The sequence below is a fragment of the Phragmites australis genome, chromosome 14, assembly GCF_958298935.1.
Source record: "Phragmites australis chromosome 14, lpPhrAust1.1, whole genome shotgun sequence".
NCBI lineage: Eukaryota > Viridiplantae > Streptophyta > Magnoliopsida > Poales > Poaceae > Phragmites > Phragmites australis.
This window is the reverse complement of record NC_084934.1, coordinates 9,071,886-9,084,523: the sequence shown is the minus strand read 5'-3', so window position 1 is coordinate 9,084,523 and position 12,638 is coordinate 9,071,886. Positions and strand designations below refer to the sequence as shown.

The following is a 12,638-nucleotide window of genomic DNA, read 5'->3' as shown; positions in this document are numbered from 1 at the left end:
CTAGTGTGGAATGGACATACCTATAAGAATTTTTCTAGATCCGCTACCGATAGTTTTGTAGTTGGGTCATCTTTGATATTTCTCTTAATAAATCTAGGCTCTCAAGATACAGCCAACTCTCAATCGAAATCGTACAATCAATTTCCACGATCGGACGGCTCATGAACCGCATCCATAAATGGGCAACTAAAGATACACATCCACTTAATAACCCAAATTTGTAGGATGAAACTTAGCGGATTATTCATTAAAAACACACATTACTTGAACTTCCCATCGATTCACTATATACTGTAACAAAAACATGAGAATTAGAACGAGTACAAAACATTCTGAATTCACATCGTTCATTCAAAGCTGTTGTCATCAAACTATCACAAAGCGGAAAGCCTCATCATGTCCGATTTTTGCAACTCCATAACGCAACTGGGGAATAATTCAATAACACAAGCTAATTAAATAACTAAACGAACAGCTCACATTCTCAGGCTTAATCTTCCCTGAAACCACCTATCCTTAGCATCACAAGCTACTTAGTGTTAACAGTCAATAACGAATAAAATGAATGTCCACGACCTTACAAGTTACCGTTAGATCCACGAAGATTGAGGCATTTCAACAGCCATTGATTTCTCCTCATCCTAAGGAGAAAACGTGCTCCATATACAGACTAACCATTCAGCAAATGCATACATTTTCTTACACAAGCACCCACGAAATGAACAGCTCAAGCTCAAGGGCCCCTTGTTGATGCTACACCATGACGGAATGAAGGGTGGAGAAATAGCTTCTCTACTGGCTCGGTTTTGCACGTTTCATGCCACCGTTGCTGAAAGGAGAGACGCTTCCAGGGTGAGGACTATATTCTCTCAGAGTTGAGTTCAGCATTGCCAGTTCCCTCAGTTGTTGCCTTTTGTAGAAATCTTGTGATTCGTCCTACATAAAAGGAAAACAAGAAATGAGTTATGAACATAAGGTGTATTTGGAAATTGGAAGAGATTCATAACTATAGAGAAATTTTAAAATAGTTGAGGAAAATACAAATATATTTTAAAATGCCTGAGAAGTGAATACCACTTTACAGAAACAGAGTGAAAGAACAGTTAAGTGCTATTAAAGGTGCAATCAGCAGGTAGCCCATAACTGGCCAAGGCTAGCTTATAAAATCATTCAAGAAAGAAGTCAATGGCATCAGAGTTTAGTATGCCATTTCTTCCCTGGCTCTCTCAAGCGATTAGTACTTGACTACTTGCATATAAACAACAACAGAAATATGTTCTCTACTGAATCAACTAATACTCCCTCAAATCATACACAAATAAGTGATATTTTGGATATTGACACGGTCTCTGCACCATTGTAAACCACCTACTAATAATATATTTATAAAAGTGCATAAAGATATAGATAGACAGAGTTAAAAAAGATTGGCTACATGTATCCCAAAATGTAATTTGTGTTCAACTGAAGGGAATATCACAATTGACCATCTTTTAGGCAAAAGTATGATTGTTTTGTATTTTGATGAAGCTGCCACTAAATTCGGTATACTACAACACATTCAAATTTTGGAATATACATTTCTTTTTTGTCATAGACTCCGGTTTGCATAGTTAGATAAGAAAGAACAATGTAGGGTTCAGGCTAACTGCTATTAGTCACTGTATACAAAGTAATCCAAAGTTTGACACCATTAGCGATTTACCAACTAAAGGAAGTTTGGACTGGAGGGTTTTTTTTTTTTTTAGACAACTTCTATGGTGGAATTTCTCAAATTATGAGTTTCGAAGCGATAAATATCAAAATTTCAGATTAAATTAATACATGGAGTCATTGTAATCTTGCCACAGCATTAGCCAATTCACATAAGAGTACCCATGCAGGTAGAATTTACACTACATACGAAGAACGCACCATTAACAACAAAGCCTTTGTCCCAAGCAAGTTAGGAGTAGACTAGAGATGAAACCCACAAGATCCAACTAAAAAGATGATGAGAAAATAATAATGATAATAAATATACTAGAAGGACTTACCACTGGCTTTAGCAGTTCTTCCATGACTTCTTGTGCTTGTCTCAGTCTTGTATCAATGATATTCGCTGGTAACTCAGCCTCGATCAAGATATGCAGTGGCTCATTCAGATGTTCATAGCCAGGTTTTCCTTTAAGCTTCTCCTCCTAAAGAAATAAAAAAAAAGTGTAATTGTTTATTTCTGGGAAATTAAGCAGAAGAGGAGAAATGGAACAATAGGACTTGCTGGAGCTATATATATATTAGCAAAATACAGTAGGGGAGGACCCTATTGTTAGGAGCTCTAAATATTAACTACCGAAGATTACAAGATAGGATGGAGAAATACAACTTCTTGATTTTCTTGATTTATCAACTAAAGAGAAGATACAAATCCATATCCATAAGCCATGGCAAGCAGAAAACACACAAAAGAAAAGACTAATAAATGATATCCAGATATATGTGACAAGAATCATCACTGCATATCTTGAGTTCCAAATCCAAATATAAAATTGCAATATTCTAACACATTTGGCCAGAAGACGACCAAATGTTACTATTTGTACAAGGTAACAGGTGTCTATGTGATAGGATAGTGGGGGCAAATAACAGAAAACGGATGCGACTCAGGGCTCCTTAATCTTTCTCATCCTGCCGTCGAAGCACTACTCATTTTGGCCACTTTTGACTATCCGTGATTAGGAAAAACAATAAATATTTTGATTGAACGATAGAAAAAAAAGTGTAAACTATAGCAATACTTTGTTTGACTTAGCGCCATAAGTAAAAAAATGGCAAAACTAATGGTGCTTTGACGGAACGATGGAAAAACGAAGAGTGCCAAACTTTGATCGCAGAACCAAGAATAGGGCACTCCTTAGTGACAAAATAAATAAAAAATCCCCAAATAAATCTTTCCTTAAGCAAGTGCCATTAGTCATCATAGAGCTGCTCTTCTCAGAGTCTCATAGGAGAATGTGGAGAGCAGGCTATTTTGTCACTCTGTCCCAAGCCAACCAGATCTAATAAAATACTATAGAAAATTGATGAGCAAGGCAACATGCATATATGAGTAATATGACCTCCCTTGAAAGGTATCTACATGTTAATCCAAAGCAATGGTATGCTTGTCCTTTTATATGTTAGGTTTTCTGGTCAAGTTAGGCACGCATTTGGAGATCGGTAATACTAAGTCTAAAGCCATCACAGAGATGGCAATACTAGTTGAACCAAATTAGGATTACAAGTAGGGATGGGCATGGATCGATCTCTTGGTCCACTCTAGTTCAACTTAATCAAATAACTAGTCAATTTGACTAGTTATTAGTTGATTAAGTTGAACTAGAGTGGATCATCGGATACCCACGGATGATCCATGCCCATCCTTAATTACAAGTCACGCAAGAAAACTAAAGTGGCATGTAGTTCATAGAGTTTCATGATGGACATTAAAAAAGATATAATTGAGAAGCTTATCGACCTAATTAGCTATAAACTTTGCTAAATTTAAGATAACATAAGTTACAAAAACATATTAGTGGGATGTGATTAAACAATAGAACATTTGGGTACCTTATCTGTATCTTTGATGGAACCCTTCCCTCTAATAAAAACATGGCAGCCAGTTGATGCTTCAACTCGCTTTAGAGAATTACCCCTTGGCCCTAGAATGCGCCCCACAAAATTGAACTGGAGCAAATTGAAAATAGAAGATATTAGAACTGCAACATTATTCAGTTCTGAAGGATAAATTGCACAGGTTGCGGGAGGCGATACATTAGGGTAAGAGTCGACAGGAACTTCCATGCGTATGATCTTCTTGACAATATAAGAGCCAGGGCTTGGTGGTGCACCTTGCCATTCCATACATGTTCCAGGAGGAGGAAAGTCCAATCTCTGTTATATTAAAAAAACAGAGTCGTTGTTATTTATGACATAGACATATCCTAGGTCTGAAGTATGTCAACAGAACACGCTAGGGACGGCGGCCAGAAAAAACTTAACTTGGCTCTGATACTATGTTATGAGTAGCACTTGTATTAATAATAGCCCCAATAGGATAATATATAGAGTACATAAGAGCACAAAAAGAACTCTAATAAAGAATACATAAAGGACTCTACTAATGAATACGTAAAGGATAAGGATTCTATACTCCTACACTTCCAACACCCCCCTCCAATGCAAGGAACGTGCAATAGTTGCATTTGAAAGAGTGGATACTAAATACTGAACTTAGATATAATATAAAACCGATACATCCAAAAATTGTCTCTCCAAAGCCGTTGAATAATGGAGCCATGTTAATTTGTCGAATCAAGCCGAAGAAGTGCAAAACGAAACATATGAGTAGAGTTGTGGTGATGAGATTAAGAATCGCAAACAAAGCGATAATGAATAGCAAGACAACAAACAAAATTGTCATTAAAGCTACAAAAAGACGTAGATAGAACTGTTGCATCAATAATGATGGGAAAAGATTAGTTAAACAAAGACGAAATTTAGCTAACCACAAAAGAAATCAGCTGACTGACGAAGGAATATGTGGACTTGCATGCAAAGACGAACTCAAAGAGAAACTTGGATGTGGACCAGCCATCCCTCCTCTGCTTTCCTATAGCGACAGCTGTAGTCGATCGCCCCGGCAACATAGCGCAGGATCCTCTTCACGGCCGTCATATGCTCCAAAGTTAGCCGCTCCATGAAGTGGCTCACGAACCCGACACTGAAGGCGAGATCTGGCCACGTGCGGAGGAGGTAGTGGAGGCTTCCGACAAGCCTCTTGTACTCCGTCACGTCCACTTCTGCCGTCATGCTCTCGCGGCTGACCTCAAGCCATTCATCCATCAGGGTGTGAGCGGGATTGTAGTCTCTCATCCCTGCCATCTCCAGGATTCGAGCCGCGTAATGCACTTGGCATAGCATGATGCCGTCGCCGCTACTGCTTTGCCCGACATCGATCCCAAGGTAGAAGGAGAGCAAACTGAGGTCGCTCATCCTGAATTGAGTCTTCATCTCCAGCTTGAATCGATCGATCTCCTCCTTTGTCAATCCCGTGATGATCAGATCATCCATGTAGACCCCAAGGAGAGCAGCGTGTTGCCATGGTCGCGCCGGTACATCGCATGTTCGTGCGCGCTCTGCTCGAAGCCAAGGGCCCTCAAAGTGTTGTCGAGCTTCGTGTTCCGTGCGCGCGGTGCTTGTCGCAAGTCGTAGAGCGTCTTCCACAACCGCATGACCTTGTGCTCTTCTCCGGCGACGACGAACCCTGGCGGTTGTGCAACATACACTTTCTCCTCCAATTTGCCATTGAGAAAGGCCGATTTCACATCCATGTGATGGATCAGCCATTCCTCTTGGATAGCTAGCGCCAGCAATAGGCACACGGACTCCAGACAGGGAACAGGTGCGAATACCTCATTGATGTCCACGCCCGGCCGCTGCACATAGCCCTTGGTGACGAGGCGGGCTTTGTGCTTGGTCATAGCCCCAGCTTCATCTCTCTTTAACTTGAACACCCATTTGAGCCCGATTGGACCGTGTCCACGCGGCAGCTTCACCAAAATCCATGTCTTGTTCTCCTCGACAAACTTCATCTCTTCTAGCATCGCTGCTCGTGCCGCGTTGCGTTCTGCCTTGATGAAGGAGCTTGGCTCTCCTGCGCTCGCCAGGTGCAGCTTGGCGTCGTTTAGGGCGCGGGTAGCATATCCCGCCAGAGCTCCCCCGCCGCCAAGAAGCTTGTCGACGATGCAGTATCGTACTGGCTGTCGTCATGGTGTGCATCAAGCCTGGTGCTGTCATTCGGCGGCGGCGTGACGAAGTCCGCCTCGCCGGTAAATTCGTCGCTCGGCGTTCCTGGGCGATGCATCGGCCGCCGTTGGACTTGGTGCAGGTGGTTCCGCCATTGGGAGATGAATTTGACTCACCAGGAGCTCCACGGCGAAGTCGCTCGACGGTGCCACTCCCAACTGCATCTACCTCCCAGCTCCATCCGGCATCCTCATCGAAGATCACATCTATCGACACGTGAACGCGCTTGGTGCTCGGGTCATAGAGGTGGTACGCCTTCACGCCACGCTTGTAGCCGATGAAGACAAAGAGTGTGCTCCAGTCATCAAGCTTTCGCAGATGCGGTCGCGCCTCCTTGATGTACGCCAGATAGCCGAAGGTGCGCAAGTTTACTGTCAACATCCGGCCGTGCCACGTCTCAAATGGCGTCATGCCAGCCAGGCTCTTCGTCAGTGCGCGATTGAGCAGGAAGACGATGGTGCTCACTGCCTCCCCAAAACTCCGCCAGCATACCCCTCTGTTTCAGGAGCGCACGCGACGTCGTGACTATCAATTGATTACGCCTCTCCACAACACCATTCTGCTGTGGGTTGTACGGCGTGGAGAAGTGTCGCTAGACGTCATGATCCGCGTAGTGGCGCGCGAATTCAATGGACGTGAATTCACCGCCATTGTCGGTGCTAAGGACGTGAAGCTTCCGATCGCTCTCCACCTCCACCTCCACCTCCACCTGGATCGCCTTGATCGCCACCGCCGCGTCGCTCTTCTCAGCTAGGAGTGTCAGCCACATATAGCGGCGGCGTCATCCACCAACAGCAGGAAGAAACGACGTCCACTTGGTGTCACCGGCATGATGGAACCACAAAGATCTCCATGGATAAGGACGAGGCATGTGATAGGAACAGAGCTCGATAGTGCTTGGTGGTGACGCATGTGTCGCACAGCAGCTCAACATGCTCCAGCTGCGACAGGCCTCACACCATCTCATGGCGCACTAGCCGCCAGAGTGCGTCGAAACTTATGTGGCCATAACGCGCGTGCCACCACCAGGCATTCTCGTCGTGGCACGCTACGAGACAGATGGGACAGGCAACGTCGATGTGCTAGATGTACAGCCGGTTGCGCCCGCGATGAACTTTGGCGAGGAGGTGGCGCTGGCGGTCCTAGATCCGCAAGATGTCCTTGATCAGCACCTTGGAGCCGCCATTGTCCAGTTGGCCTACGCTGATGATGCTTTTCTTCAACCGTGGGATGAAGTAGACGTCGGAGAGCGCCTTCTTGTTCTCTGTTCTTCCCGACAAACAGGATGGTGCCATAGCCGCGGATGTCGACCATCGAGCTATCTCCAAAACGAACAGAGCCCAAAGCACCTCAATCGAGCTTCGCAAAGACATCTTGGCGACCCGTCATGTGGTTGGTGGCGCCTGCGTTGATGTACCAACCCTCTAGGTGGTCGTCGTCGTCGCTGGCACCAAGGCGGATTTGCTTGGGTGGATCGTCAAGGTGGACGTGGCTTGGCGGTGGCTATTGTGCATCAATGAGAGCTCACACCTGTGCCATCAGGAGCGCATGCTTGTCTTCTTCCTTATCATGGGCCAAATAAGCCTACTCCTTCTTGGACGATCGGCAGTGCTTGGCCCAGTGGCCATAGCAACCGCAATTGCGGCACTCGTCTTGGGAGAGATCGCGCGCAACCTCCTTGCCATTAGAGCCACCGCAGCCTTCCTTTCGCAGTGCGCGCGCACAACGACAGGTATTGTCGCTGCCCGAGGACCCTTCGCCCTGCTTCCGCTCCTTCATGCGCGCAAGCCATTGCTCCTCAGCAAGGAGGAGCTTTCCACCAACAGCAGGGGATTCTTCCGGATCGAGATGATCCTCCACTGCCTTTAGCCTCCCAGTCACTTCCTCTAGCGTGAGCATCGAGAGATCTAGGAGTCTCAATGGACAGAGCAATCTGCGAAAATCTCTTGGGGACTACTCGCGGATATTTTTCTACCACTTTCTGTTCTTCCATCGTTTCTCCAAGCATGGCAAGGTTGGTGACGAGGCCGGAGAGATGCATCGCTAAATCGTCGATCGTCTCCCTGTCATGGAACAAAATTACCTCGAATTCCTTTTGTAGCTATTGCGCTAAGGCATTGCGGATGCGATTGTCGCCGACACGCATCGATTTGATGGCGTATCAAGCCTAATTGGCACTCGTTTTGACTGCGAGCGTGTCAATCACTCTGGTACCAATTGTAGAATTCGATCCTACGAGAGGTGGGTTGTAACAACACACACGAGCACACACTGGACATAGGAGTTTTTCCCGCTGCTAACAGCTTCTGATGTTATTCGAACATCCAGAGCTGATTGAAGCTCATCAAAAGCTTCCTACAACAACGGGGTCAGCCATTATATAGGCACAGTAACCAACCTATTGTTGCTACCGCACCAACTCACTGTTGCAAACCGACCCATCACGAGGATTACAATACCAACAATGACAAGCCGATAGAGAGAACCAACGAGGGAGTCGACAGGATAGGCAATGAAGACCAGAACGAAGGCAAATCAGCGACGAGTAGCGTCTAAAGATGAAGAGCAAATACTCAATGATCAGGTAGCGGATGACGAGCCGCGGATGCTCATGATGAAGAACAGCAACGACAATTATGGTAGTTACATGCGCAAGTGCAATGCACCAGGAGAGAAAACCCTAAACCTAACCAGGGCTCTGGTACCATGTGATGAATAACACTTGTATTGTATTGAATAGCCCCATTGGCAATATATAGAGTACATGAGGGCGTAACGGAAAATGACTCTACTAATGAATACAATTAAACCTTGCATAACAAAGAATTATTGAGGAGATCAAAACTTATTAGAAAAGGATGTTTGTTTCAGTTATTAATTTATTATGCTTACCTCTTGGTGTAGCCCATTCCAAGGACCAAATCCATTGCCATGTAGAGTAGGCCGGACGATTGGTGAAGACATAGGACTAGGGCTTCTATACCGACGCCTGTCAAAATCACTGAATCCATGGTCGTGAATCATGCTTGATACCCGCATGATTTCTATGTAAGACAAAGGATGGAAGATAAGGAATCAGCAGAGCTACGAAGTGTTACTGTTAGTCATAATCCGGTCATACTGCAGTATAAAACACATACAGAAAAAAGAGGAACAAAAAAGCAGGTGCAAATATATGTTACATAATTTCAGTCCCTTATCAGCGGTAGATCCAGAGCATCATATATACTTCTACGTCAAAAATTCATATACACAGGCAAAGGAACAACTCAATCGGAAATAAAAAAGATAACATATTTTAATATTTTAAGACCTCAAACAAAAGGGAGAAACCCCTTTTTCAGAAGGAGCACTGCATGAATTTAGTAGCTCAATCTTTTTGTATGAAATGTCTGGTCCTTATATCTATCTTACAGTAAAGTACAGTTCCCAGTGCACATTTTTGAATCAGCATTCTGAAAAAAAGCCAGTTTGACCTTGTAAAAAGACATATTGAAAGGAAAAGGTCTCTTTCTGTTTTGGTTGCTGAAAAACAGTCACTCTGAAAGGATAAACTGGCTATAAGGGATACAAGGCTAATCAGAAAATTAGCGGTTATTCAGTCCGTTTACTTAGGTCAAACTGTAGGCCATGCTTGAAAAACAGGAAAGGAGAGAAATCCTTATGCATGATGAAAATATGTATTTAATGTTTGTGTATAATTGCTTAATGCTCCAGGTTATGTACATGAAAGAAAGATGCATTAGGTGTTCAGATTACCACCACACAGAAAAAAGAATAAAAATATCTCTAGTAATATTTTATCGATCACACAGTATTTGGCCTTGCAAAGGATTTCCTCAATGAAAACATTGTTAACAAAGATAGTCAACACGCAATGCAGTGCAAAGCAGTATGACATACCCATGGCCTATCAACTCCGCGCATGCAAGTGACGGTGATGCAGTAAACAAGTGGTGGCACCCCCGATATAAACCTTCCCCGATCAATGGGTTCACTGCTGTTTTCAGCTACTGATTCTCGAGCAACTATCACGTAAGAACTCATTACCAAAGTCATAAGATCGTCGAAACTGTTCACTACATTACTTAATGGGGAATCCATTGGCAATCCCATAAACGGGCCAGTAACACTTAATTAGATTGCTCTATGCCAGTTAAGACAAATCAAGAGGGCAGCTTGGCAACTCTATCAAAACATCGCACAGACCATCGCCCAAACACATAAGCTGCAGCAGCCCTCCGAGCATTGGAGTCGTGCGATTCCCCAATCCCGATTGCAGAGAAACCCCCTCTGATACTCATACGCAATAAACTTATCATCAATGTACAAGCAACAGTAAGCAAGGGATCAAAGATCTCACCTTGGTTCAGCAGCCGGCTGCATATCGGCAACACCTGCATGAACGGCCCTAGCTTCTGATGCTCGGCGAGAAGCTCGGCCAAGTACTGGCTGCGAAGAAAGCAAGCAAGAACCGTACCATCACCATAGCAATCAATCGCAAGGGTAAGGGGAAGAGACAAAAAAGAGTAATCTTTGGATCAAGAGTTAGTACGAAACAATCCGAGGAGAAATTAGTAGTACCTATCAGCGTCGGGGTTGCTCCTAATCTGGGGCGAGAGGGTTCTTGCAGGGGAGAAGCCCTGGCTGTAGAGCCCTGACATGGTGGCGGCCAGGAGAGGGAGAGGGGAGCTAGGATAGAGGTTTTTTCCTTCCAAGGGAAGGAGGGTGATGATAGAGAGAGGAGAGAGAGGGACCCAGAAGAGGAAAATAAAAGAGGAGATGATGATGGTCATATGGTGTGGTGATAGAAAGGTTTTGCTGCTTTTGATTGCAGTCTACTAATGCTGCTGCGTAAAGACATGCTGCTGAAGTATCAAAAAAAAAAAGAGACCCTTGGGAGATGCACATAGTCAGTTTTTTTCTTTTGAAGTTCATATTTCACTCTTGAACTTTTATGATAGTCTAATTTAAAATAAGTATCCAATAATAGAGTCTTTTTCTGTGCGGCCTCAAGCTATCGGGACATCTAATTTACTCTCATGCTATCCGGCCTGATTTTCGCCCTACATATGGCATAAGTAGACAATCATTATAACAAGACATTTTTTGACAACAAAGCAAGACGCCGGGTAGGAATATGCAATAACCATTAGTTGTAAGATGGCATCTCTGATGGTGAAAATTCAGGGATCATGCATTTTTTCTTCACATCTATGATGATAAATCGTCTACTTTTGTGATCGTTCCGTGTGTTGTAATCTTCTTTCCTGGAGGATGCCTCGATGAACCTAAGTTTATCTGGCAGAGTTTTCAAACTAGCTTCGGGATTCTCCACAGAATTAGTGGGAGCACTGCCAAAAGTTAGTATGTAGTTTTCAACTCCTAAAGTGATTCTCTGAAATAAACTAAATGCTGCAAACTGAAAAAACAAGATTCATCTCATTCACTTCTCTCATAAAATCACTTCATCTATAAAATTTATTCTAAAGAATAACTTAATAATTACTTTTAACTACATATCACTTTCTCCAAAAATTTACTCTTACAAACAATTTAAATCAATAAAAACTCTATCAAATAGGCTCTAGTATCCTTGTAACTGACTTTTGGCGAATCACTCGGTAAGTTTAGTGTGGCACGGAGGTCTCGAATTTTGAGTAATCAAATCCTTCAATTCATTGTTTTTAAGATCTTTTAAAAAATGGATTAATCAGACAAGGATTTGCTGCAATACTACTTTGAGAAATTTAAGTTATATGAAGAGGAGAGTAAAATCCGACGTTTTTATTCGCAAAGTTAAATTTCTACGATTAATATATAGTCTACGGTACATGATTTTAAATATTAGAATGCCGAGGATAGAACATGTAATCTACTATGTGGAGTGAGGATATTTTCCCCTTCTATCACGTGTTGCTCATACTCCTCTTCTTCCTGGCACCGTGGGAGAGCTTGATGTCTTTGAAGTAGTTTCTCACGCCTCTGATGTTCAATCTCATGCCTCCTTAAAATATCCTCCCAGAGGCAGCGTTCCTCCTCCTACATTTTAAGCTCCTCAGCCTACCCCTTATGTTCCTGTTCTCACCGTTGATATTCCTATTATCATTCCCGATGTGCCTCCTGCCTCTAGCGTGCTTCCTCCATCCTGATCTTGTACTCCCTTTTAGTTTCAGCCTCTTTGATCCATCCTCCCATTGAGCAGCGACCTCACCACGCCGATCCATTGCTTGAAGCGACAAAACTGTGGTTGATAAATGTGGTGTTAAGAGTGCAATTTACAATATGAAATTGCCATATGCCAAAGAGTGGGAAAGAGAAACACACTATGAAATCGGAGTCAATTCCAGGATACATGAAGAACCTCCTATCAAAGATGTAACATGGTGATTTTTTACATTAGTAAATAAATAAAGTAATATATAAAGTAACGAAGTCATTATATTGAAGTAATTAAATTAGATTTAGAAGTAATTGTAAGGTGTCCTTAAGTAAATAGAAAACCAAGTCCGCTATTTATCTCCCTTCATCATCTATTTTTCTATTTGAACGGGGTGGTTACTTAGAATCCTCTGTTGTGGTGTTGATGGAGGATTGAAGTTGGAAAAATAATTCGGATATAGGATATTAAAATAGTAGAATAAGATATGCAGAATATCTAATACAAGCAATGTAGTTCCTAAAATACTCCCTAAATATGTCCCCGCTTAGGGAAGATACCCCTATGTTCATAAAGTCTTGATGCTTTGCGGCCCCGTGCTCTCATATGGTTCGTTGAGTATGTGAGCGGGTGAAGCAGGACAACTATCCAC

General features: G+C 43.2%; 1 protein-coding gene across 1 annotated transcript; it reads right to left on the bottom strand.

Moving 5' to 3' along the window:
- Positions 1 to 318: 318 nt before the first annotated feature.
- LOC133891211 (KH domain-containing protein SPIN1-like) lies at positions 319 to 10,597 on the bottom strand. The gene is made up of 7 exons (XM_062331928.1): positions 10,411 to 10,597; positions 10,190 to 10,278; positions 8,719 to 8,870; positions 3,793 to 3,912; positions 3,589 to 3,705; positions 2,037 to 2,180; positions 319 to 936 (listed from the first exon to the last, which is right to left on the bottom strand). Exons 1-7 carry the CDS (start codon positions 10,488 to 10,490, stop codon positions 793 to 795), a joined length of 846 nt encoding a protein of 281 aa, XP_062187912.1. The 5' UTR covers positions 10,491 to 10,597; the 3' UTR covers positions 319 to 792.
- Between the last annotated feature and the right edge of the window lie 2,041 nt (positions 10,598 to 12,638).

Coding starts and splice junctions, on each gene's coding strand:
- LOC133891211 (XM_062331928.1), bottom strand. CDS start 10,490: ATGTCAGGGCTCTACAGCCAGGGCTTCTCCCCTGCAAGAACCCTCTCG. Junction 10,279..10,410: donor AGCAACCCCGACGCTGATAG/GTACTACTAATT, acceptor CTTTCTTCGCAG/CCAGTACTTGGCCGAGCTTC. Junction 2,181..3,588: donor CCATCAAAGATACAGATAAG/GTACCCAAATGT, acceptor TTATTTCTTTAG/GAGGAGAAGCTTAAAGGAAA.